The following is a 27298-nucleotide window of genomic DNA, read 5'->3' as shown; positions in this document are numbered from 1 at the left end:
ACACCAAATATGTGTTATTTCAGGTAAAGTTCTGCTTTCCAAAATATTTCAAATTGAAGTCTCTACCCATATAGTAAAATGTTCTTTGAATGCAATGGAAACAGGATCAAAATACAAAATACAACTACTTGAATGCAAGATTTACAACAATATATAATATTATCAAAGTTTATTGAAGTAATGGCTGCTTTTTAATATAGGTTGTATTTCATTAAAGTATATACTTTGAAAGATTTTCTACAAACACCAGTATTACATTCGCACCACAGTTACTTTAACAGTCAGCTGCTGAAACAACAGCTGAGAGGACAGCTCATTTGACTTTCTCCATTTATAGAAAACAGCACAGAGGTTTTATCTCACTAGAAAACCTAACAGCTGTGTCTTTCTTTAAACAATAAATGACTCATTCCTCTATAACACATAACATCATGAAAGGTCTAATGACTCATACACAGAAGCTATTTGCATGTGCCCTGTTTTCTAGATCATTGCTTTAAAAAGTGCTCTAGCAAAAACAAACAAACAAACAACAACAGTAGGAGGATATCTGGATTACAGTTAAATACTTGGAATAATACATGCTGAACATTTAACAAAATTATGAGATATGAAAGCTGTTATTTGGAACAGAATTGCTTTTGCTTAAAGCTATCAATAACACAGCCAATAAGGCTACATACAAAATGTTCTCTGTATGATGGTATTTCTGTGTTGCAAATCATTAAACAAGTTATGGAAATGTAATTCAAATATAATCATTATGGGAAAGTACATCACTCTGTATAAATACATGAATACTTGAAATTGTGCATCAAACTGCATACCTCACATGGCCCTGTCTCAGGCAGTGGTCTCCATGTGCAGAAAATGAGGAGGCTTCTTTTTCTGACACAGTGCTGTGTAAAATGGCAAGCAGTGCCTGGTCCTGGCAGCCAAAGGGCAATATATAAACAAAGAAGCCATGAAGTTATAAAAAAATTGGTGGCTACCTGCCATAAAATGGTGTCTGAAACACCATGGCCGAATTTGTGTTGTCAGGGAAAGGAGAAAGAAGACAATCCTGAAAACAGCGGAGGTTACAAGTGTGTCAAATGGCACTGCCAGGCCATTTGGAGGCGGTGTGGAGGGACTCCAGGTGCTCCCAGTCTGACAGGCAGAGGGAATGCGCAGCTCCGTACAGCCGAGACCGAGGGGCCTGCAGGGGGCAGCGCTTCCCGCAGCAGCTGCGCCTGCCCCGCCTGCCTCAGAGTGGCTCTCCTCCCTGCTTGGGCAGGCAACACAGGAAATGCACAGCTCTCAAGCACACAAGGTTTTTGAGTAACCTTTCTTTTATGACATAGCCTGAGGGCTTATTGTATAATATCTGCCTGCTCTTTAGCTTTGGCATGTTCTTTCTCTGCTACTTCGGTATTTCTAAATTATCTTCTACAGATCTAAATCCAGCAAGAACCGAGAGTTTTTCCCTGCTTAGGAAACAAACATGTGCCAATCTAAATCAGGTCATTACTTCCCAGAGTCCCTGGAGTGTGAATCCATCCTTTAGTTTCTCTATTGCAAGTCCCAGTTCTTCTGAAAAAACAGGCTCCCGATCATGTTGCTTTTTGAATACATGACATATAAGAGAAAATAAAATAAAGCAGAAGACACTTTTAAATTTCATTATTCCATTTTATCAACAGGAATTTGATAGTATGAAAAAGTATCTCCTTACCTTGTTTTCATCAGCAAAGTAAGCCTGCAAAGGAAAACAAAAAAGAACCGTGAAAACAAAAGTCTAAAAACCACATCTGCTAATAATTCCTTGGGGTCAAAACTGTATTGAGTAGGTCTTCCACAAGAATCCAGTCTATATGGGTTTTACTTCTATGTTACAATAATTTACAAAAGGGCTCTAACAGGATTTTCTGGTTTGGAATATAGATTAGATACCACTGGATTATGGTATTTTTCATTAAATACCAACCGTTGAAATTTCCATCATAATAAAGAAAGACTTTTTATATGGCAACATTTTTTGTATTACATTTGTTACGCTGACACTTTATAGGGAATAATAATATGAAGACAAACTGACAGCATCCTGGTATTTTTTGCCTCATGTGCAGCAGCTTTCACTATTCAACATCAAAAACTAGCTTAAAATGTGTAATATCAAAATTTAGTTGACATCATACTCAATCCAAGAAAAGAACATAGAGTAATAGAACAACTTCATAAACTGAGATGTGGGAAAGAGATACCATCTTTCCTGTTCTGTGTGAGTGGAAATTAAGGCTCAAACCCTTAGATAGATCAGATATCAGATCTCCAAAAATATCCACACTCTATAAATCTCTGAACCAGTAGGTTCTAGATCTTATTTACCAAAAAGAGCCCAGTCTTGCTTCAGTTGCCCCTGTGGACTGGTGAGGGGGAGCAAAGAAAGCACTTTCCTGTGGCATCAAGAATTGGTGTGTAGCCACTCCTTGGGTCCTGAGCAACCTGTGTCTCCTACAGCAACGACCTTCTAACCATTTTCAGCTTCCAGTTTTTGTTTGAGAATACAAAGCATAGTTATTTAATTCAGGTGACAAAGACACCAATAGAGCAAACAGATCTCCATTCTAGGAGAAGGTATGTCATCAAAATGCTGAAGGCTGAATAAAAATGTGCAAAAATTAAAAAAATAAGCCAAAAAGCTAGGAAAGAGGGAAAGGAAAAACAAGAGCTTATCTGTGTTAGTAAGAGGCTGCAAAATTAAAAGGAGTGGAAATAACACTCATGCTAGGCCTGTTAATTTATCAAATTTCAGAGACTGGTCAATGCATCAAGGCTATCACTTGAAAACATGTGCCATCTACCCTTGCAGTCAATCATGGAACCAAGTGTTACTGGGTTGCACACTAATTTTGGAAATTCATTGGAAGAGGGCCAATCAAGCAACCTAATGCATTTTAAAGTAAATTTCCTCAAAATACTGGGAGACATAATTTAAAATTATTGCTGCCTTTCTAAAAAATATTTCAAGTTTGAATCTTAGACGAATGTTGAGCATATAGATATCACCATCTATTCGTCTGCTTTAAGAGAAGGTGAATTATTGTTTTAATATAATGTATCTGATGATATTGTACTGCTGATTTTCAAGCCATTCCCCATCTTAATGTGTTGAGAAACTACATACAGCTATTCTTTTAAATATCTACTACTATTTCTTTTGAATAATATTAGAATAATAGTTTGTTCTTAAATTAAAAATTCATATACAGAATAAATTCTTGTAATAATCAGGATGTTTAATAAAAGGCATGTAGATGTGTTTTAAATACAGAAAGTACAGTTGCAGCTTATCTTTAACAGAGGATTACAGCTGTACATTGCTTAAATCTGAAAACCAAACAAGAATGATTCTATTTTTCTGGTTTTTTTGTGGAGCTGCTTACCACAAAAGCATCTGTATGTTCATCAGCTTCTATTTCCACATCATCTGGAACCTGTTCCACTGTTAGGTCTTCAAGGGGTTGAGGCTGCAAATTATAATACTGTAGTAAGTAAATTCACATCTTAATATATTTTTATTATTGTTAACACAGTATTGTATCTAATTTAAAATAAATGAATGGAGTACCTTTTCTTCCATTTCAAAATCCACTCCAAATATAGGATTAGCTGAATAAACTTTGTGAAGTGAATTGATCTCTTTCACTGCCTCCTGTAGTTTCTCTACAGGGTCTATTTTAAAACCAAGTACATATCCTCCACTCTATATAACAGAGAAAAAAGACAACATCTATTTATTAGTCTTACTTTTTAAACAATTTTTTCTTCTTGATAGTGATTTCCAGTTTAATGATAGCAATTTTCAGCTTGCTAAGAAAACTTGAATCACGGGTGAAATAAAAACAGTGACAATGCTTCTCTATGAGGTAGATAAGCTTTTAAGCATTAGCCCATTATATAAAAGGGGAACAAACTCCTTATACAGAAAACCTCAAGCAAACCATGGTGGGACAAATTCAGAAGTGATATTAATGATTATTCCCAGCCAGTCAGCAAATGTTGAGTCTCTTAGGTCTTGATGCTGTTATTAAAGAAGCTTTCAGATACACAGAAATAATAAAAAAGATTTAAGAGAGGTCTTAATTAAGTACAGAATTAATTAGATCCCAAAGATAAACTGTCAGAAGACCGTGTATTTGACAGTTACAAACTAGTCATGCTGGCCTATTGTTGCTTTGCTTAGAGAAACTGTAATTCCCAATAGCCATATTGACCATAACATACACTTAAAGCAGTGCAAAGAGAACTTTCTTGAAGTTTTCAAAAGTCCACACAGAAGAAATGCTCTATGTAACTTAAAAGTAGACCCATGACATTTCAGAATTAGAGAAATATTGTATATAAAAATATTGCATCTAGAGAAATATTGTATATATTGTAATAACATATATAATACTATTATATAATATGTATATTATTATATAATAATAAAAATGCTCTTATACAATATGTAAGATTATTATTATATAATTGTTATATATAATGATATATATAATATGCATAAATATTATTATATAATATGTATAATAAAAATGTAATCGATAGAAAAAGGATATTAAAGCTTCTTACCTGCTGAGAACTCTCTATCACAAGTGCCAAGCCAAACTTTGAGTCTCTCATTTTTATTGAACGCTAATGATAAAGAAGTATAATGCTGTTAAAAATTTTGTAATTACTGGATAAAAATCTCATTGTTTCAGTTTGGTTTTTTTACAGTGTCATAATTACAATTACTAGCTCTGGAAATTTGGCTACCAGCATTCCCTCCCATTGACCATTACAAATCTGAACCCCTGAAACCGCAGGGAAAAGTGTTTTATTAGAAGTGGTAATAGTAAATTTCTGAACATCAGGTTCACAGATCATTAATCCCAGTGTATGTAGGTGGCATGAAACAGAGTAATTATTAAAGAGTTTGAAATACAAGCCATTTTCAACACATTTTCAACACCTGTATCTGCCCAGGAAATCCCCAACTGGCCTAGAGAGAAAAGAAAGTATACCCTGTGCTTGATGCTGGCAAGACTAACTAAATTTCTCTCTGAATGAGGGATATGAAATAAGATTTTGGTAAGCTGGGAGTTTTAACCAAGGACTTGACATTATGCTGTTTCATTTTGAAAATGGTTGTTGTAAGATACTTACAATTTGTAGATATGGTATGCTGACATTAAAGCTGTCATTCATATTTGCATGCCAAACTATTCTCACATTAGTAATAAAAAATGTTCCCAAATTTCCCTATTAAAGAAAAGTTATGTTAGAATTGCTGTAAGTACAGAGCTTTTTTTCCTCAACATGATGATTATTGCTATCCATTTACATATAAGCAAGATACACCTTCATATTTTATTCACTAAAACCCTGATTCTTCCCTACCAAACCCAGTTGAAATGTTTCTATTAATTGCAAGGAAGCAGGATCCTATCTTTAAAGGCTACCAGAACCTGAGTAATGAAAATAGCTGTGAGTTCCTACTACTGCGGCAAAGCTGGATCAAGTCACAGCCCAGTCAACCTCATGGGAATACCTGAAGCATCTGAGAGCGTTATTAACTGTACAGATCTGGAATTGGCACAAAGCGTAAGTATAAAGGCATGTGGGTTAAACTTAGGTAATTGAGGAGATGTGTGCCAAGGGAATGTAGAGGAAAGAACTTTTTAGCTTGTCAGAGTGGATCATATTTCTATTCTGGACTAAAATTGCACAGAGAGAAATATCAGCTCCTGTTTTGTTTCACTGCTCCGGGAAATGCTTGCAACTAGTGCCCTGTAAAATAATAAATGTTTTCTATTTTTATCTTTTTAAGACACAGAATCCCTTCCAGTATTTTCAATTTTCATTAATCAAAAGACAATATAATCTTACTACTGTTTAATCAAAGCTGCATGTAAACACACAAGTATTCAGCACAGCACTTCAGAAACATGATTTTCATTCAGTATCATACAGAGCTTTAGACTTCTAAATATATCTTTTTAACAAAAATTGTATATCTGGTTCCTAGCATATTAGCCAGGTCATGTAGACTTCAGGTTACCAAAAGGAGATTTTGTTGTAGTGAGTAGCAAATATATGGGATCAGTTTCTCTGCACGCATCAGCTGATGAACAGCATTAAGGGTAATTCCTTGGAGGTTACAAAACTATAGGAGTACAATTGCTAGATGAAAGCTGAAACATTTTAACTTTTCTGTAGTCAATTTATTCCGATTCTTTACTATACCTGGTCACTTGATAAATTCCAAACTCCGTTGACTTTATCATATATTTGTTCTTGCGGTAACAATCTCAGTTGCTTGTTTTGAATCAATGCACTTCTCAGTTTCAGATCACGATACATTTTGGAAGTTTCATAAGCTCTGCAAAAAATATAAAATACATATTAGTTCATATATAGTTCAGTTTTTCTACTACCTTTACTTTTTGTTTCAGTACAGATATGAAATGTATATTTTCAGCTTTACTTATCACCACATTGCACAAAAGTGAGAGTACTATTAAAACTTTTTCAACATAATTAAGTATATTCCAGCTTTCCTTAATTAAATTATCTTTAAATTTAAGACAGGCTTTTAACGACTTTTCGATCTCCTGTAGTGTTCATGTCTATTCTATTTTTTCCTTTTCCTTAAGACAGTCATCACCCAGCCTCTATTGCAAAGCATAAGTTCTCTGGGTCCCATGCTATACACAGCATGAACATTAATAATCCTTTATTTTTCAGTGCCAATTAAATCATCAACATCCAATATATATGTCAGTATTCCATAGCTCTTAAACAGACACCCATGGTAATGTATCATGCACACATTCATTCAGATGACTTGTCTTTAGGTGAGAAACATACAGTATTTTGTAGTCAATGAAGAGTTCTGACCAGGATTTAACTCTTAATTTCCTTTACATTGTCTGAAATTACAGGAAATTATTGCAGACAGAAATTGTAGCTAGAAAATGCACACTGAAATTAGCTCCTTTATACTCTTATTTGTTCAGATAGTTTATACACATGTGTAAGTTGTGATCAATAACTAGTATAAATACATATTAATTTTCATTATGTGCAGCTATCTACTAAAATTTGTGATCATTCTCCCCTTTCCTTCCAGAGATTGTTCTCTTTAGGGAAAGTTTTCTGAATGTTGACTAAGGACAGTCATATACTGTGTCTATCAGCAGTTGTAATCCCCCATATTTGAGTCCTTGATCAAACACTATTTTAAGTACACTACCTGTGCACAGCAATCACTGAAGTGAAGAGTCTGGGACTCCCAGGAACAACATTGGTAAATATGAACTCAAAGCGAGTATTGTTACATTTAGTCAATATATACAGAGCTTCTGTCTGCCCTCGTAATTTCTGTAAGAAAAAAAAAGAAATTTTACATTTTGGCAATATAGTAGCTTGATTGTAAAAATAATAAATAATCTTCAGATATTGTCTAAGATACTGTTTAAAAAAATGTTTATGGAGGTGTAATCCTGATTCTACCACTAATCTACTGCTGTCTTCAACTGAACTTATTTTTCTTTTTGACCAACTAGCACTTCCATCAACAGTAAAACTAATGCAGCCTGCCTACTCTACATTTGCAATATCATGACTGAAACTGTATTTTTGTTTTTGTTATCATATGGTCGCCCAGGAAATCTACATCATCTTCCTGCTAGTTCTTTGTGGCAGGTCAAACAAACAGCTTCACAGTTGCATGCAATTCCATCCAGGCTATGCATTTGACAGCTCTCCACTTTTAAAACAAAACTTTCATTACTATTCTTTACCGTTCTTACAAGTAAACTTTCAGATTACTGTTGATACAGTGCAGTAAATATAAGCAACTAATTACAGTTTCTTTTATTATTTTTAAAAGTATTTTTTGGAACTTACTGAGTTGGCAGTTCTTGTAGTTATATTTATAACACAGTTGTAACCGACAGCTTAAAATCAAGGGAGAAAAAAACATTGTTTTGAGAACAAGAAAAATAACAGTCAAAATTACAAAGGATTTTACTGAATTTTTTAGTGCAGCTTTGGATGCTATGTGTGAGAATTACACTTTGTGGTTAATACTCTGGGTCCTCATCACAACCCTGAAGACTAATTTAAGGTAGGAAGGATCTTGGAAGGTTCTTTGGTCAAGTGCTGTTCTCAAATCAGGACTAACTCTGGCTGCTCAGTGTACTATCCAATCCAATAAGTATTTCCACAGAAGGGGATTCCACACTGAGCAATATAATAAATAATTTGCATACAAAGTAACTGCATCCTGCCCCTGTTTCAGCACTTTAAATTAAATAGGAGCAAACCTCTAGCTGCTCATACAGTTTTAACTCATACAGTTAAAATGAATTTATTCAGAGTTTACAATACTGAAACTGGAAAGGCAGGTACTTGTGAGGAATAAATAGAGAAATGCAGAATGTGAATAAACAGGTGGCAACAAAAGCTACAAGTAAAGCAACGTATAATGAAACTCAAACATTTTTTCTAAAAAACCAAATGAATCCCACATCAGCCAAATAAAAAATACGTCTGAAGAACTCTTCAACTTCTTTTCTGAGAAATTAACATAGAATATTGAATATTACTATTTTGCTATGAATTATCATCTCAGTTCCTATATTATAAAGAGATTCATTAGTAACAGTTTATTTCAGACTTTCCAGAGCAACACAGCTATACTTCAGTATTCTGTACTGAAATCAATACTTTGTGAAGGAATAGCAAGGCACCACAAAGGAAACAAAAGGCAATACTTACAGAGGTTGACTCTGGGCAATGACAGTGAGCGCCAAATGATCCGCAAATTTGTCACAAGCAGTCTGCCTGGAGGTAAAGAGTGTAGCTATTTTAAATCTAAATAAATTCCATTAAATGAAATATTCCGAAACAACAGGATATTCCTTCCCCTTGACAGGAAAAAAGAAGAAAAGCACAGGACACCACACCAGAAAAATCACTAAACCACTAAACACTTAAATGCTTAAAATGCTAGCAGAGAAAATCCAACAAGAAACAAATGAAACAACCTCTAATATATACCAGAATTCCTCAAAATCAAACCAAGAACAGTTATTGATTCCAATACAGATGCTTATAGTAAAAATGTAGACACAATTAGTGCAGAATTGCTGTGGGGAGGAGAAGGGGAAGGCAGAACTATCCCAGCAGTATTCATGAAAAACCTCACCCCTTTGCCATATGCAAATGTATTCCATCCTGGACCCTGGAGAGCAGCACATCCAACCCCCTTGAAGGGTCATCTCAGCATGCTGGCAGCTTCAGCCCCTGCCCACTACGTATTCCTTACTTCAGTAAGTTAATTCCTTACTTCAGATTCAGTTAAAAACAGGGTGGGACAAACTAAGCATTAAAGAGGATTACAGCAGAACAGCATCACAGTGTTTATAAATGGATTATTCCTACAAGGCTTTCAATTCTAAGCAAATTCTGAGACAAGAATCACCTTCCTACATCTTTAAGAAAACATTCCAAGGCAGATCTGGAAAACAGGCAGGATCTCTTCTGTGAAACAGAGCACTGATAGAGTTCAATGGGAACCTGACAGGGCTTTCATAAACCTACACAAGTAAAAGAATAGAAAGTTTACAATTTTCCTGAGTATGCAGTTACCTCTGTCTCCATTGTTTCCTTTGGTATCTTCAACAGACTCTAAGCAATCTATAAGGACCTCTCCAGGTCTCATTTTCATTTGTCTAAAGAAAAGGGAAAATAATTTATCTTCCAAAAATAAGGCCATTTTTATTTCCCTGCTTCGCTTTCCTCAGTTTTCTGCGCAGTACATCATGCAATGAAAAATCCACACATGCACACAAATCAACTTTACCTACCTGAAATTATCACTGCATCTCATAGATGAAAAATATTAATATGTTTATTATTAAATTATAACAGTAAATCAATAAATAATTATGTAGCAAGTGTGATCATGAAAACTATACCCCAAAATAAGGACAAAGTGTGTGCAAATTGCAGGAAAAAAGAAAAAAAAACCCCAAAAGAACCCCACAACCCACTTGCATTCACGTAATTTTTAGGGGAAAGAGTTTATTGCCCCTTGATGCAAATCCAGGTCATAAGGAGTGGAGCTAGGCTCAGGAACGAAAAGATGCCAGCAAAGGAAATATCAGATGTATAAGGAGATGCGAAATGCTCTGCTAAATTCTCCACAGAGGGCGTGGTTTGGCGCTTTTTTTTTTTGTGAAGTCTTCTATTTATTTGTTTGTATTATTATTTTGCTTTATTTAACTGATCTAACCACTTAATTACATAACAACCAACGCAGTGTCAATTTCTGCTGTATTTTAGTCTCATTGTCAAAAGCAGCCAAAACTCTCCATGTATGGCATGGCAGAACAAAACGTATTATTAAGACACGAAACACTATGAAACACTGCACAGCCCGTTCCCTGAGGAGGATGCCAAGTCCCGGTACCATGAGCGGCACCGTCCCCGCAGACACACGCCTTCAGCTTGCCTGCACTTCTCAGTGCTACAAAAGCCCAGCTGGGAAAAGTACACACCCTTCCCTCAGTCCTCCAGGGTCCAATATTTTGTTTTGTTTCCTTCCTATAGATTGGAAACGGTGCGTGGACCCCACCCACAAGCGCTGACCGCCCCGTCCCGCCCCGCTCCGCCAGGTGAAGCCGCTCTTCCTCCGCCGCCGCCACACCGGGGCGCTCCCGGCCCACGCTGGGGCGCTGCCGCCGCGCACCGCGCACCGCGCCGATACCAGCGCTCGGCCTCCGCTGCGGAGGCGGCGCTCAGCCAGTCGCCTGTCGGCGCCGGGCGGGCCCGGGAGCGCCGCTGGGAGGGCAGGGCCGGGTCGGGACACGGACACTCACTGCGGGGAGATGTCGAAGCGGACATCCCTGTCCTCCCACAGCACGTCCAGCACGCCGCTCATGGCCGCCGCCCGCTCCCGACGAGTCCGCGCGCCGCCCTGGCAACGGCGTGGGGGGGGCGGGGGGGAGGGTGGGTGGTGTCTCGCGCTCCCGCGGCGGCCGGGATTGGCTGCGGCGCCGCACGCGGGGAGCGCGCGCGCACTCGCGCCGCCCTGGCTCCTCCCCCGGCTCGGCTGAGGGGGTGAAACACGAAAGCTGAGGCGCCGGGGCGTGTTCCCTAATGCAGCCTGGAGCTCTCGGGAGTGGCGGGGCTGCGTGTTTGTTTGGTGGGTTTGTGTTTATTTTAAAAGAGATGAGATGTGTCATTTTTAATTTGGAATGATTTCAAAACTGTATCCCAATTTTAATTGCAGTGCCCTACCACTTTCAAATTAAAAAAGTAATACTCCAAATAAGACTCACAAGAAGAAAACTTGTCCTTTGGTAGTTCTTCCCCTCAAGCTTGTCCCTAGGTTGGCGAGGAGCCCGTTGCACGATCCGGAAATGGACACAAGCTGAAGGAAATAAAGCAGCGGGCGGGAGGTGCCCCGAACGCTCCCTGGCCCTCTGGGGAGAGGGGCTGAGCGTTCCGAAAGCACAAGGCGGGGAGGGTGCTTTGGCTGAGGCCGAGCTCCGCTTTTTGTTGGTACGCTTGAAGTTACCATTTGCTCAGGAAAAAAACCAAACCAAACAAACAAACCAAAACAAACAAACAAACGAACAGTAAACCCCCCCACAAATCCAACTAAAAATGATCAACGAGTTTCATTGCAGGAGTGCATAATCTGAGATGTTTGGCCTTGTTAAGGGCTGTGGCAGAAATCTGCTTATGTTACCAGAAACACATGACACAGGGAATGTCATTTAGCTGTGAGGTAAGTTTTTAGTCTGGTAAATGTACCATTATCCATTTTCTGTCCTGGCATTAAAACCAAAAATGTTTTATTAGAAATAAGCTTTAAAGTATATTAAATAACAGAAAATGCAACATATACAGGCAGACATAAATGTAAAAAGCAATATCACAGTGGCAGACAATAAACTGTGCTGTTTAATGTTGTAAACATAATTAAATAGTTAACTAAAGAAGATGAAAATATTAAAATGCATTTAAAAATTAGACTTTGCTTTCAGAAGAGAAACACAGTGGAAGGACCATTTTAGACATGAACTAACCCAGCAAAGTAATGCCAGTGATTGGTATATTCACTCATAGAAAGCTGTGGATGTGTTTTAACTGTAATTGTCATGGATCTTGGCTAGCTAATAAAAACTGAGGAGAGTTTATTAAAAAAAAAAGGATGAAATGTACATGTGATGTGCTTAGGAAAGGTGGGTAACTGAGCCACCTCCCTGTCTTGTGACTCAGAGAGCTCGTAGGCCACAATTTGATGTATCTGTTGTATTTATCTATATTAAGCAGTGCTCTGCATGTCATTTGGAAGTTGATGTTTAGAGCTTTAAATAGTAAAGTACTATTTGTGAGAATAGTTTCGCTTAAAAGAAGTGAAGTTTTCATTGCAGAATCCATGCCAAATATTAGATTTCCATAACAAAGGGAAAAGAACTTACGTAATGACCAAGGATTGGTTTCCAAAGCAATATATGTAGTTTAAAATAATGTCTAGTGAGTGATTGTACAATGGTAGTATTTAAAGATCTTGGTGAAGGAAGGGCAAGTGCTATGACAAATGCTACACTGGTCTAACTATAACTGAGTAAAAAATGAAATTTTGTACTCTTGATACTGTTGAAAATTTGCTATTTTGTTGTAATCTCTATGTCATATAATAAATGCTAAAAGTATTTAAGTATGCTTGCACAGGTAGACGTTTATTGAGTTAGTGGGCGTATGACTTCATAATGTTAGCATTCTGTAAATTATTTGGTTTGATTTTAGATACCATGCTGGATACTTGATAAAAAAGCCAAACAATCAGTAGCTTCAACCTTATCATGTTTATTGTAAAGACTAATTCCCACCTCCAGAAAAAAATACACAAGCCTGTCTACAGTCCTGTTCAGACTCAAATCGGTTTGCATTTCCATGGCAGCCACCATACCAAAACTGAGCACAGGCATTGGCTTGTTTATCGTAATACCATCGGATCGTGTAAACACGACATGGCCCTTGATCCAGCCTTAGCTTGCAGCGGGGATCCTCAGTACTTTCTAAAATGAAAAAAAAAGAGGAATAGAAACCAAGCAGTTTGTAAAAGTCAATTGTATTTCATAGATTTTTACCTTTAAAACTCTTGTTTGTTTTATTTTTTTTCTGCTAATCTTATACAATAGTTTAAGATTCACTTTTAGTTCTAAAGATGTTAATATGGAAGGCAAGTTACAAGTGCATCTTAGTAGTCAAATAAACTGTTCCTTTACTGTCATGATTCTAGTAAGTCCAGAAATAAAAGTATTATGGCTCCACATACAAAAAGAGCAAACAATATGAATGTGATAATTTGAAAATATATTTTTTTTGAAATCTGATTACGTTCAACCAGTCTTATGTGCAAACTGAAATTTTAAGCCAAAGAGCTGTAAGCTAGTTGCATCTGCTATTTTTGCATATACTGCATCCTTCTGCAGTACATTAATTTTCCTTGCGGTGTGGGAGAAGAGACATTAAAATACTGAGAAGAATATAAAACTCTTGTCTTGCTTTTGTAAGATATTTGTGCTACTTATCCAATAAAATGGTAGTAATTATGTACATAAGTTTTGAATTTAAAACTCCTACAGATATGGATTAGAGGAGTGTGACAAACTAATCTAGTCTCACTCACCTTAATAATACCATGAGATAGAAAACAGTTTTCTGTCAAGTTTAATGTTGTGACTAATATTTTGTCTTTTACAACTGGTATCTTGTCACTTTTTTTGAAAAAAACGTTAGTGCCAGAGACCAAATAAGTCATGCCACTGTTCCCAGGAAACATTGGGAACACGTTTCTCTTGCTCTCTTCTGTTGCTCCCATCATAATACACTATTACTGGAACTGAAAATCCCCCAAATGATGAACAAAATATATTTGGACATTTCATAAAAAAGAATCAACCCTTTAAGCACTCAGCTAATTATTATACTTAAAATTACTAAACACTGTTTTTTCCTATTGCTCCTCTGAAAGAGAAATACATTCTTTCTGTCCAATTCTGAAATCCCTATCGTTGTCTTTAATGAAGCCGCCGCCTCTGTAGACTGCCCCTCCTTGGCTGATGAATGACCTGCTGACTGGCCCACCCTCAGTGAGCATTATGTTCCCTTTTTGATGCCCCTTAGGAGCTCCCTTCAGGTTATAGACAGCCTTGCTTTTGCTTTGAGTGGAGCGGTGGGATCCGGAACTCGGGAAGACAAGAACTGCAACTAGATCTGTTATAAAATCCTGAAACGACTTCTCTTCTACATCACAGACTCACAAAATCTTTGGAGAATGGAACAAAATTACTCTGATTTAAAGCCTTATCAAAAGTTAGTACCAGGCAAAGAGGTAACAAAATGAAAAATGATCTGTTACCCACCAGGTCTTGGTGTGGGGCCTGCAGTTGAAAGAGATGATGGCATCACTTTATTGGATGGTGGTTGTTTAGATGACAATAATGGCAGCACACCTGCAGATGGAAAGAAACAGAATGAGACATTGATTTTTCATCAGACAAAAATGAAAATGAAGAAATGAATGATAATAGAAATACCTCTAGTGTTTCCTGTTAGCAGGGTTGGCTGTTGTTCTTCATCTTGTTCCGTTTCATAGGTGTCATAGACTACAGGAGGTACGTTGGTCTGAAATAAGCATTTGGTTTTTTTTCTTTCCAGATACTGTGAAGTGTTTCAAAATGAACAAGCCCTCCATGACTTACAGATTTTCTATTGTTTTTCCTTTCCATTTACCCTGACTTCAGTGTTAAGAACCAGAATTTTAACTTCTCCTGGTTGGTTTACCTGGAAAGTTGTCATATCTAAATGTTGGATAAATATTTTTTTTTGTTGACCTTTACAGGAGTTTATTTATAGACTTAAAATTATAATCTACAATTGAGTTCAATTACTGTTCTTAGACTTAGACTTATTGTTCTTACACTTAAAGTGTAGTTGCTTTTTAATATTGTTATGATTCACACTGTGACACAAATATGACTGTATTGAACAAAGGAATCCTTGTAACAGTATCAGGAATAAGATATAGGTATTAGTTAATTGCCTGCATGTGACATCAGAGCTTTTACTCAGAACAACCAGCTCTGAGCATACCAAGTTAAAGTACCTGTCGTGCAGAAAATTAAGGGAAATGGTACAAATTATGTTAGGTGGCACAGAAAGATATATACTTTAAACTTCTGCTCATTAAAGCCTGCTGAATTTTCATACCGGAGCTGATGGTTGAAGGAGATGGCCAAGACTCAGAGGACTTTCTGCTGTCGATACTCTAAGTGTCTGTGCTGAAAGTGATTGTCTATTAACATTGTTCTTCTGAAGTATGTAATGTAAAGAACTTGGAGATACTGAATGGAAGGATCGCCCACTTATACTTGCACCATTTTCATTATGGTTGTATACTAAGGTGCCATGTTCATCTTCACAAAATTGATTGACTAATTTGGACTCCAGAGCTGTTAAAAAAAAAAAAAAGTAGAAAACTTATCATACTGAGAAATTCAATGTACTGTTAAAATTTGGATTACTTATATATGTCACTAATAGACATGTAATCCAGAACTCCTTCAGATTGTTTACATGCATCTAAGAAGATTATTCCAGATTCTCTGGAGTATGGACTTTTTGGTCACAAATTTGCCACCATGTAAGTCCTCTACATGGTAGAAGATACAGTGATCTTAGGTAAGGGTGTTCATCTAAGCTTAGTAACAACTACTAGTCGGTAATGGGAAAATAACTGCTTATCTTGCTCTTGTGGATAACCACATGAAAACCAGTTATTTCCCCAGAGGAGTGAACAAGTAGCATTTACAACAATGGGTTACATTCTGATTTACAGTCAGATTTTCAGTGCATGAGCACTTAGTCATCTTAGAAAACTTGTTTAAGCAGCTGTTTTCCTAGACTGGGTGACTGACGTTCCCCCATTGGCATGTTGCCCCATAATGTGACACCATAAACAAAGAGGATCTGTATCTCTAGATCCCTATTACTTTGCAGCATCAAAACATATCCACAAAGATAATGCTTCTCTCCCACTCTGCCCCCTTGTGAGAAGCATCCGATACAAGGCAGAATAAAACGTCAGTGAACGCACCTGAGAGGGTGTTAAAGTCATCAATGAGATACATGTGTTCTTCATCTGGGTCTGAAGCAATCAGATTTAGTTCACGCACAAACTCAGCCTGTGTTGGATCTGAAGTATTTACGATTCCTATCGCATACATTTCGATGTTTGCTGCATGGGCCTCTCGAACAACAAGATCGAGTTTTACAGCTTCTCTCTTGTCTGTTTGGCCATCTGTTAGCACAATAGCTACTTTCCTCACCCCTGCTCGAGCACCGGAAAATCCTTCTTGGGTTGCTTTGCGGATAGCAGTTCCTGTGTAAGTGCCTTCTCCCATGTATTGCATTTTTCTAATTGCTCTCTTAACATCCTGGCGGGTTGGATACTTGTTGAGACCGAACTCTAGCCGAACTTCTAAACTGTATAACACAAGGCCAATTCTGGTAGCATTTCTGCCTACAGTTACTCTGTCTACTAAAGCAGTTACAAAGTCTTTGATAATCTCAAAATTTTCTGGTCCCACACTCTCAGAGCTGTCAATCACAAATACAAGCTCCATAGGAATTTCCTTACATTTAATACTGCAACCTACAAAGGAAAAATAAAAGAAACCCAGATCACAATGACTTGATTTGGCATGCTTTAGGAAAAGAGAAGAATGCAAATGTAATGAAGGAAATATAAAATTTGAACATAAAGATTTCCTGAGTCCTTACCACATATCTCTTTAATTAATTTAATTATATCTTCTCTCTGGATGTGAAAAAAAAAATTAAAATATTTTACAATTTGCCTCTCTCAAATGAGCTATAATATTGACAATAACAAAGATTTTTTTAATAATTTATATTTGTGTCCTACAGTGACTTAGAAAAATCTTACTGTTTGACTTTCAAACATCTCCTTGGGAATGAGTTCCACATGTTACAACAAACTATTTCACATATGCATACAAGAATCAATAACTTGACAACACATTAACATCTCTATCTAAAACAATTAACTCCTGTTATTTTAAAAAATGTTTTGTGATTAATTGATTCTCATTAAAAATGAAAGGCATAAATATTTTAGCATCTGAATAATATGATATCCCTTTAAAATGTTCTGGGAACAGAGAAATAGACCCAACTTTAGGAAGCGTAGGATTGCTTGTAGTGAGCTGACATACGCCAGAGCACCAATACAGAATGGGAGTTGTCAGCCCTGATGTACCTGGCCCACTATCACCCAGCCTTCATCAGCACAAAACCCCAAAACTGCTGCCTTCAGAGCTGTCTATTCAGAGCAATGATAGACTCTGTGACATGTGAATAAAGTGTTTCTCAGAGCAATCATTTGTTATATATTTTGAAGTGCATGACAGGACTCATCTGGCATTTGGTCAGTCTTTGAAATACACCCTTTTGCTACTGCTTCTCAGCTTTCATTGTAAACTGTAGTAATATTTATATACTCACTGACATACTTTACTGAATTTGACTCAAATGTGGTACAGGCTTAGCAGAAATATAAATAAGTTCATAGCATGATAGACCATGACAACTTTGAAGATCTTTGCTCTTTATACTCTTAAATACTTGTAAAAAAAACCTTCCTGCAGCAAGTACTCACCTGGGTGTTCTAACACTAGCTATAAAAGAACATATAGCAGAAAAATACCTAAAGTCGCCAGGAACTTTTAATTCCATTTCAGCATAAAGTAGATAAGAAAAAATCAGAAATCTTTGAGTAAGTTTCTTTCTATATTATTGCTGAGGTGGCTTCTAATCAGAAGGCTCTTTCCAAAATAATTAAAGGGCTATGTTTCATCTGATAGTGTTGTTTATATCTTGCTGTAATGGGATTTAAATAATGGAATTTGCTTACTGTTAGGCCTTGGTCTCCCTTTGGTCCAGTTTTGCCCTGTAACAGTGATTGCTAATTAAGCTATTGCAATTAGATAGTAACATTGTAATTCAGAATACAACTTCATCAATACCATTATTAGAATAATATTTTTCCAATAGAAAGTTATACTAGAAAATGTGTGCTTCTGGTGCACGTGCACTGCCTTGTGCATGTAGTACCTGGAACCTCCTAAGGTGGTTTATGGGAAGTGGATGACCTCAAGTCTCCCACTGGGTCACTGATTGTCAGTTGTCTTTCACTGCTGTCCTGGTTTTGGCTGGGATAGAGTTCATTTGCTTGGTAGCTGGTTCAGTGCTGTGTTTTGGATTTATTATGGGAATCATGTTGATAACACACTGTTGTTTTGGTTGTTGCTAAGTGGTGCTTACCCATAGTCAAGGACTTTTCCGTTTCCCATGCTCTATCAGTGAGAAGCTGTGCAAGGAGCTGGGGGAGCATGGCCTAGCCAGCTGAGCCGGCCAGGCCAAAGGGATATTCCACAGCATGGGAGGGCACACTCAGCGCAGAAACTGGGGGAGTTGGCCGATCACTGCTCGGGGGTGGGCTGGGCATCCATCAGAGGGTGGTTGGTGAGCAATCTTATTGGGCTTCACCTGGCTTTTTTATGATTATGACTATGATTATCTTCAGTTCAATTATTAGACTGGTTTATATCCATCCATGAGTCTTCTGCTTGTTTAGGTTATTTTTACTTTTTTTTTTTTCTGATTTTCCTCCCCATCACATCAGTGTTGGGGGGGTAGAGGATCAAGTGGCTGTGTAGTATTTAGTTGATGGTTGGGGTTAAACCATGACAACTGCCTTAAGGAAGAAACCACATCCATGTGGGAAGTGGGGTATTAAGCAAGTAAATGTCTTCTTTGTGCTTTTAAAGTTTTTAATAGTTTCAGTTTCTTAAAGGTTTCAGATTATATGTAATTAAAGAGAAAGAACACACAACCCAGCTTTGTTTCTAAGTGGTTTACGAAAACATCTGTGATAAACCTGAGTTACTCACAGGTTCTCCAGATAAACCAGGGTCACCCACATCACCTTTTTCTCCTTTTTTCCCTTTGTCACCTGTAGCTCCTCGATCTCCCTTTAAAACCATGGTGGTAAGCAGACAGAAATTGTAAGTCAGTTTTTTTTACACTTTTCAAATTTCTCTCTCATAGCCTTTGTTGAATGCACGTTAAGATTGTGACATGAGTTAGAAATCTTTGTTAGAGATCATTCAAATAAATTGGTACTTTGTGAATTTCATTAATAACTTGTAGTATTGGCTAAGGATTTTTATGGGAAAAAATACCTGAAGTGGTTTGAACAATGAAGCATCTCAACCAACTACATGCAGACTGAGAGGTTTCATGGGCTATTGCATGATGGAAATTATTATCTGTGCCTTATTAAAATAAGATAACACTAGAGAAATAGAAAAGAAATCCAAGGGTGTCATTAGAATGAATAAAGGAAATATCACTCTGAGAAACCTTTTGGCTCAGAAAAGGTGTTTGGCATAGCAAACAGATGTATTAGAGTATCTTGGTTTGATTTTTAGTAGACTATGGGACTTAGTACAGCCTTTCTGAGCCACTGTGATCACATCTAAAAACTGATTCCAACCCACCGTTCTCTTTTTCTTAACACTTATTTAGTTACAAAATTTTGCATAGCAGATAGGTGAAAGAAAGTGATATTAAATCTAACATTTATTTAATAATAAAAGAATAATAGAACTCCTAATAACAATGCAACTTCTAAGAATCATATAATCTTCTGGTGTCTGGGGCTCCTTTTACACAGAATTCACATGCCTTCAATAAGAAACTGACTGTAAAAGATCATTTGGAGTGTGTTGGCTTCCATCTAGGGCATTATCTCACTATTATCTCTGATTCAGATATCATACCTTCTCTCCCAGAAGCCCATCTCCAGGGGGGCCTCGTGGTCCTGGCATTCCTCGAATACCTTGTTCCCCCTAATGATAATCCAGGTAGTGATATTAACCCTTTGTAATCATTCATCACACAGTAATTTAAAATATTCAAAGTGAAAGTTTTTAAAACTGCATTTTAACAATGATCTTGAGGCACTGGAGACAATTAGTGGCTAACTTCTATTTCTCAAGTACTTCTTCAGTATAAAGATACACAGTATTGAAAACCCATATGATCATTATTTGATTTAATTTTAATTTGATTGCAATTTAAATTTTCCCCTCTTTCCATCTCATTTTATTTCTTCTCATTTTGCTTTTCTTATTTCTATCTTTTGAGTCTGTCTCATCTGACTGATGCTTTGGGGAAAAGTGCATATTACAAGGAAAAATTAATAGTACTCACATTCAGGATGGAGGCTTTTTCTCTACTGAATACAGTGGTAGTAAACATAATTAATTCAGACTGTTTCTGTGGGCATGAGAGTTGAGGAGGAGGGAATGGTACTTTTAATTTTGTAAAGGTATCTTTAACTGATAAAAGTTCATTCTTCTTCCCTCAACACACACATGCTTGGGCTAGTTTGGAGCAGTAGACAGAACATACTTTGCAGGTGCTCACATTATCCTTCTCATTTTCTAGCCTGAGGCTCACTTCATGTAAGAAACAATGTGAAATCTTCTTAACTTGGTGGTGGTCAGATTGACCACTCAGCACAGGTTAAATATTGAAGACACTGAGTCTTTTTACCTTAGTTCCTTGGACACCTTCACCAGGAGGTCCTGGAGAGCCAGGTGGCCCTGGGCGTCCTATGGTTCCCTAGAGAATGTTCATAGTAAAGATACACAATAAATTGTTATACCACTGTGTAATTTCTTGTCCTTCCTCTACCCTCAACCATGTCTTTTATAAGTAGTGGGAATAAGATTGCTCTAGCTGAGAAAGGCTCTCTTTGGCCTTTATCAGATTTTAATAATCCAGTTTATACTTTGAAGGAGTCACTTGGCTTAATACTTAGTGAACATGAATCACCTTGCTGATAGAGGTATATGCTGCGTTGAAGGATGGATTTTATTGATGCCACATTGGGGACGGATTTAAAATTTAAGAGAAGATTATTATTGGTTTTTTATCTTTTACCACCATTACACAGTAAGACCTATACATACACATACTTATGTGGCATTGCAAATAAACACTTGTTGCTAATTTATAAGCTAATTTTCAATAACTCTAGAAAAAATGTTCCCATTCCATGTTACTCACAGGAAGCAATCAAAACCCACATAGTACATATTAATTTTATGTCTATACTGCTATTCTAGTAACCCTGAATGAAATTCTCAACTTCCTCATTTGTGAGGATCCCATGGACATGCTGTTTCTTGGTACTAGTGCTGCCTGAGAAGGTGCTTCACCACTGCTTTTCTCTGGACCCGCCTTCCTGCCAATGGGAACTGTATCTCAGCGACCAGTAAGTCACAGTGTGCAGGTAACTCTTTATTATGTTGCATAATCTTTGCATTTGACATTGTTGAGTTCCTTTATATTTACATTCAAACAATTTCTTTTTTATTCAATAGACTTCTAAAACAGCTGTAGGAGCATAAGAGTTTTCAATTTGGGACGTTTCCCAGTGAAAATTGCTTTTTATAGTTACAGTTATTTTCAGGCCTTTGTCATGGTTACAAAATAATTACAAAAATAATCTTTTTTTGGAAGGGATCAATCCTCATACTGGCTATTAGATGATTATTTGATTTATACAATAAAAAAGAGGAATTAATCTCAGAAGAACTCAACAGTAGTGCCTATCAGCTGTATAGTAGTATAGTGTAGGCAAGACATACTCAGTGCTTGCCCGGCCCTTAATTCTGGGCAATGCTAGGCCTGAAGAAATTTTTGCCACTCAGTTGCAGCTAATGTCTGCAGGAGCTAAATGTTTTGTCACTGATCTTCACTGCAAGGTTATCACCTTATCATTTATCATATGCAGCCACAAGGAGGCTATGGTTTATGGCTAGTCACAAGAAATTTTTTTGATTTTCTACAAAATAAAGATTATTTGTTAGATTAGTTGTTTCCAGTGAAGACAGAAAACATGCAGATGTGTATACATAATCACACATTTTTATAGTATACTTTTCCTCCCATTTTAGAAATTAGACAAAGAGAGACATAATAGTTTAAATCTCTTACTTTTGGTCCTGGCAAGCCTTTTCCTGGGGGACCGGCAGGGCCAACTGGTCCTCTACTACCAGGATCACCCTGAAAGCCAATACTTTAGGAAATAAGTAGTGAATACCAAAGCTTAATGTATCTCTAGAACTCCAAGCATCTGTTACAACCAAATGGGACAAAGAGAAGATAACTATTGAGCTGCACTGTGCAAGTCCAAACAATGCTAACCCAAGGATGTCACTGGCAGGGAAAGGAAGTTATTGGGGATAAACAGTGTCCGGAGGTCTAAACGTATTCAAGTCCATTATGCACAGTTACACAGAATTACAATTCCCATATTATAAAATGAATTCCAGATTCTCCAAACCAAAAAAACCCCGGCAAACCTAAACTAAAACGATCTACCTTTTATATACTGAGAAGAAAGTTAAAGCTGGATTAAATAGGTATTCTGACTATGACCTGTAGATAGGAATTGTATCTCTATGAAGTAGAGTATACACAAGCATTTGCTTTTCTAGAACTTGAAGCCTGTACCTTAGGTCCTGGTAGTCCAACTCCATCGGGGCCTTGTTCACCGGGAATCCCAGGGAGGCCTGGCAAGCCCTGAAATTGTGTGCACAGACAAAATATAAATTTAATTTACAGCTACCTTGACTACATGCCTTTGTTAATATTTTCATGGTAGTATCTTAACTATATTGTCTCTTAACAGGATCACTGTGATCTACAACTGGTTAAACTTCACTCTGATATGCCAGAAGTAGTGTCAGTGGTATTTACATGTGTGTTGCATGTCATGCTGGGGCTTGAATGTGTTTGAAGGTAGAGGAGTCTAATCTGGAGAGGCAGTTGCAGAATCAGTTCTTCATTGGGTTGCACAAAAATATCAGAAAGTATTATAAATCAGTTTCCAATTTCCATGTTGATATTTGGTTCCTCAGTGTGGCAAATGCAAGCACTTTTGCTGTTGTCTTTAGCATAGGCAAATACAAGTATGTGTGGTCCAAATTCCCTGCCTGTAGCTAGCAATCTTTCTGAGACTTCCTCACTGCACAGGCAGGTAACTGCCAGGGCTGGTGGAGCACGCTGATCAGCAGACTGGATATGTGAGGTCTGCCTTGCACACATGTGCAGGGAAGGGAGAAGGAGCCTTTTCTCTTTGCATCCTTTTTGCAGGGATTGGTTATATCTACCAATAAAGGCCTCTGTAAAGATTAGTTCTGGCTCTTGCTTAGAGGTGACCTTATTGTTGCTTAGAGGTGACCTTATTGCTCTCTACAGCTTCCTGGAGGGACGTTGTAGACAGGTGGGGGTTGGTCTCTTCCACCGGGCAGCACATGACAGAACACAAGGACACAGTCTCAAGCTACGTCAGGGAAGGTACAGATTGGATATTAGGAAAAGATTTTTCACCGAAAGAATAATAAAATACTGGAATTCTCTTCCCAGAGAGGTGGTAGAATCACCGTCTCTGGATGTGTTTAAAAAAGACTAGACATGGCACTTGGTGCTATAGTCTAGTTGAGGTGTTGGGGCATAGGTTGGACTTGATGATCTTAGAGGTCTCTCCCAACCTCATTATTCTGTGATTCTGTGGTTCTTTGCACACCAGTTGCTTTTTTAGTGGTTCTGGGATGTATATGGATCCAGCTGCTTAGCTAGATTATATTTTCCTGTTTGGGAATAAATTTTGTATGGTTGGGCAGAAGACAGGACCCTGAAGGAAGATTTTGAGGGAACTGATTGAAACATCAGTGATACTTTGGCAAAAAGAACCCACTTGGAATATGTTGCAGGGTGTAATCAAGAGAAGAGGACAGGAGTGATCTTGTGCTATTTCAGAGATTTCATTTTATTATGTGTTGAAGTGCATTTCCACATTTGAGGAGTTTTAGGCTTTTTAGGCTTTTAGACCAGCAAATCTTTCCTAGCATTTCAGACATGTAGGATAATCCCTTAGGTGTAGCACTTATTTCTTCCCAATAAAAGAAAAATCTATAAACTTACAGGTGGGCCGGGATAACCATCTCCTTTTTGCCCAAAGGGCCCAGGGGGTCCTGGAAGGCCTTGGTCACCCTGATGAAGGCAGAAGAAACAGCTGAGTGAATGCCAAGACAATTGCTAGCAGGAAATTATCCATGAAAGTGAAACTTACTTGGCAAATATACTGTAATTTGATTTTATCTCTCTAGCTGGCTAATGTATTTTACTATGTGAATTATTATTTTAGGTTTATTTAATCCTGGACTAAACCCGTGACATTTAATAGTGCTCATGATTTACACTCCTGAGTCACTAATTTTAACATTTTTCAAGACCTCTGTCTGTTGTCATTTGTGGCCTACATATAAGAAGAAATTACTTTACTTGCATCTCTCATATTTTTATGTATTTCTTATATATTTATCATAATTTGTTCTAGAATTCTATTTTCCTGTAATGCTCTGGAACCTCATTAAACCTTTTGAGTATAACAGGATCTTCCTATGGGAAATGTACAACTAAGCTCCTTTCATGGATCCAGACAGCTGGAGTGTCTCGGGAACTGATTTACCAAGAAAATTCAGAGGACCTTGACCTTCCCAGCCACACTGGGGGGTGCAGTGAATTGCTCAGTTGCTATAGAATGGATGACCAAGATTGCACTTGTTCCTGTAGCTACCCAAAATATGGGCATTTAAAACGGTGGCAAGAAAAGTCCCATGCAAAAATAACTTTAAAAAATTAAACTGTAAAAAGCTTTATCCTCTATGGCTTTATCCTGTATGGTTGTATGTCTAAGAACTAAGCAAAAGCAGAACCACTAATGCTGACAAGGACAGCAAAAAGTGAAGAATGTAGTCACAGAAACATGCAGTTTTGCCCAGTTGAAAGAGCTTTGGGGGCCTCAAGGCAGAGGGAGATAGACTTGCAACTCTGAGCAAAGGATGTGCTTCCAGTTGATTAATTCCTGTTAGATCCCAGAAATGGGACAACATGAAGTTCTCTGAATTGACTGGACTATACCAGAAAATTATGTGATTCCATCAGCATAATCTCCTGATGAAAATAAATGTAAAAATCTTGAAAACCACTGACTGATCAAAAAAAGATAGAGATTGTCAGATTGTCGCATGTTTCTCATGCTTCTGTTAATCTGTTCGATTCACCCTGAGAACAAGGGATTAGGGATGTTTTTAAAAGTACTGTCAAACTCACTAAGAAAAACAGGTGGGGGAGGGGCAGGCAGGATCCAGTATATTTGGAGAAACACAGGTTTATATGTCCTGAGTTTGTTGGTCTCCAGACAAAATCTTTCCTGGAATGAAGAGTGGCTTATGAAAGTTGAATCTAGGTACCACTGAGGCAGTGGTAGACGGAAGCCATTAGAGATTAGCTACATATCCATGTTCTTCTTACACTATAACCCCGTGTTATGAGTGATATGAAGTTAACCCTGAAGCGATGAATGAAGCAAAGGAGCCTGGCTGAGAAAAATCAGCTGCTTGCTAATTAACATGTGGGCTGTTGTAAGCAGGGTTAATGGGGTGTTCTCTCTAAATTCACTCTCATCAGTTGGAAACAGTCTTTCTTCTCCTGGTTCTCTGCCATATGAAAGGTTACAGTTACAGACCTGGAGGGCTGACCATCCTTGGTTTTCCAGCTCTGCAAATTCTTATACTCTGCCAGAGTTATAGGACACACACATGAACTGTGGAACATTTCAGTGGAACACTGTGGCTGTCCTAGAAGGTTTGTTGCTCCTTCACTGAAATCCTCCTGCCTTATTTTACGGTTGTATCTGAAATCAGTTTAACAATTTAGGAGTACCTTTGGCCCAGGAAGCCCAAAACCTGGTTCTCCAATTGGTCCAGCAAGACCAGGTAACCCAACGTCACCCTGCAATGAAGAAAATAAATCCTCTGGTTACATATCTTAATAAACACCACAGACTGTGGGTTTCTTATACACAAATTCATATATAATGAACATAACAGCTCATTTTATTTATTGCTATTGCAAACATTAAACACCAAAAGCATAAATAAAAATGAAAGAATAAATCGGAAAAAAATACAAAGAACAAACAAATGTGCTTTGATATCCAAAGTTATTCAGAATAAAGAAATGAACAAAGGTAGGCCACACCTTAAGCTGCCATACAATTAATACCAGGCACAGTGGTAACTAGACTGGATGCAATCCACAACTCTGTTCATGGGAAAGAAGAATTTTTAGTTGACCTCATAAGGCTAGAATTGTTTACACAAACATTAACATAGCCTACTTCAGTTTTCACCCTGGGTTTCTAAGCACTAGGAGATGGAATGTGGATGGTACCTTTGGTCCAGGCACAGATCTTCCAGGAGGGCCTGGCATTCCAAGACGTCCTGGTGCACCAGGCTCCCCCTGCAGTGAAGGTAGGAGAGAAAAAACAATGGATTTTTCTGAAAGTGAGCATGACTATCACATAGAGAAAACATTTATGCAACAACTTACATTTAATTCCATGAAAATTCTGTTAGAATTTCTAATAAGCTATTCTATGCAGAGATCAATCTAACTATTTGGAGAACTTATAACAACAATATTCTCCATGGAAATGAGATTCTTCTCATTCACTAAACCAACATGTTTTTAGAAGTCCCTTTCTTAGTGTATTCAAGACTTGGTCCACCACATACAGTGCTCAAGACTCCCTGCCCAGCTGTATAGGTATACTTTTTATACCTAAGCATTTTTACATTTATACATTTCTGTTAGAGTAGATTTTAAAAAATTTCTTTTTCAGAGCACTTTTTAACCTGTTTTTCCTTTTTTTTGTGGAAATACTCTTGTGTGTATAAATAGCGAAAGAATAAGAAACTGGAGGAGAAACCTGGAGTAGCTCTTCTCTAACTTTCCGTAAGTACTGAGCATTTTAACAGAAACTCCAAATCCATAAAAGAATATCAGCCATGAGTCAGTGTAAGGGAAAATAAAGTCCTGTCATGTATTTATATGCCATACACCATACTATCTTCTCAATATTTCAGTATAAAAATACCAGTATATAGCTTTACTTTTTCCAAACCAACAGGGAAGCAATATGGTAAATGCAAAGGTTTTTTAAAAACACTGCTAGTTGTTTGTA

The 27298-nt window shown here is 37.5% G+C and overlaps 2 protein-coding genes across 3 annotated transcripts in view; both read right to left on the bottom strand.

Moving 5' to 3' along the window:
- Window positions 1-140: 140 nt before the first annotated feature.
- Window positions 141-11056, bottom strand: BBS5 (Bardet-Biedl syndrome 5). Of its 2 annotated transcripts, XM_038143410.1 has the most exons (12): window positions 10911-11056; window positions 9679-9761; window positions 8806-8871; window positions 7933-7982; window positions 7277-7404; window positions 6268-6403; window positions 5188-5283; window positions 4612-4674; window positions 3611-3745; window positions 3426-3509; window positions 1715-1738; window positions 141-1600 (listed from the first exon to the last, which is right to left on the bottom strand). In XM_038143410.1, exons 1-12 carry the CDS (start codon window positions 10970-10972, stop codon window positions 1499-1501), a joined length of 1029 nt encoding a protein of 342 aa, XP_037999338.1. In that variant the 5' UTR covers window positions 10973-11056; the 3' UTR covers window positions 141-1498. The 2 variants fall into 2 exon arrangements, with proteins under 2 accessions (XP_037999338.1, XP_037999339.1); XM_038143411.1 differs by lacking the exon at window positions 9679-9761 and having other exon boundaries at window positions 10911-11028.
- Window positions 11057-12921: 1865 nt separating this feature from the next.
- LOC119703437 (collagen alpha-1(XXVIII) chain-like) overlaps window positions 12922-27298 on the bottom strand; it is a 33375-nt gene continuing 18998 nt past the window's right edge. Inside the window, exons 21-35 of the mRNA XM_038143356.1 lie at window positions 26506-26574; window positions 25996-26064; window positions 24193-24261; window positions 22720-22788; window positions 22201-22269; window positions 20752-20820; window positions 19974-20042; window positions 19083-19163; window positions 18044-18079; window positions 16891-16927; window positions 16205-16762; window positions 15319-15560; window positions 14646-14733; window positions 14472-14561; window positions 12922-13121 (exon numbers count right to left, since the gene is read on the bottom strand). Coding sequence (XP_037999284.1) covers window positions 12922-13121; window positions 14472-14561; window positions 14646-14733; window positions 15319-15560; window positions 16205-16762; window positions 16891-16927; window positions 18044-18079; window positions 19083-19163; window positions 19974-20042; window positions 20752-20820; window positions 22201-22269; window positions 22720-22788; window positions 24193-24261; window positions 25996-26064; window positions 26506-26574 — 1815 coding nt within the window. The remainder of the gene's footprint in view (window positions 13122-14471; window positions 14562-14645; window positions 14734-15318; window positions 15561-16204; window positions 16763-16890; window positions 16928-18043; window positions 18080-19082; window positions 19164-19973; window positions 20043-20751; window positions 20821-22200; window positions 22270-22719; window positions 22789-24192; window positions 24262-25995; window positions 26065-26505; window positions 26575-27298) is intronic.

This window comes from Motacilla alba, chromosome 7, assembly GCF_015832195.1.
Source record: "Motacilla alba alba isolate MOTALB_02 chromosome 7, Motacilla_alba_V1.0_pri, whole genome shotgun sequence".
Classification (NCBI taxonomy): Eukaryota; Metazoa; Chordata; class Aves; order Passeriformes; family Motacillidae; genus Motacilla; species Motacilla alba.
This window is presented reverse-complemented; position numbering and strand designations above follow the sequence as displayed.

Bases quoted from the DNA above. Each gene is read 5' to 3' on its own strand.
- BBS5 (XM_038143410.1), bottom strand. From the start codon at position 10,972: ATGAGCGGCGTGCTGGACGTGCTGTGGGAGGACAGGGATGTCCGCTTC. The intron at 7,405-7,932 runs GTAAGTTCCAAA...TTTTTCTTACAG, and splicing joins CTACAAGAACTGCCAACTCA to AAATTACGAGGGCAGACAGA. The intron at 3,746-4,611 runs GTAAGAAGCTTT...TCTGTTATATAG, and splicing joins TGATAGAGAGTTCTCAGCAG to AGTGGAGGATATGTACTTGG.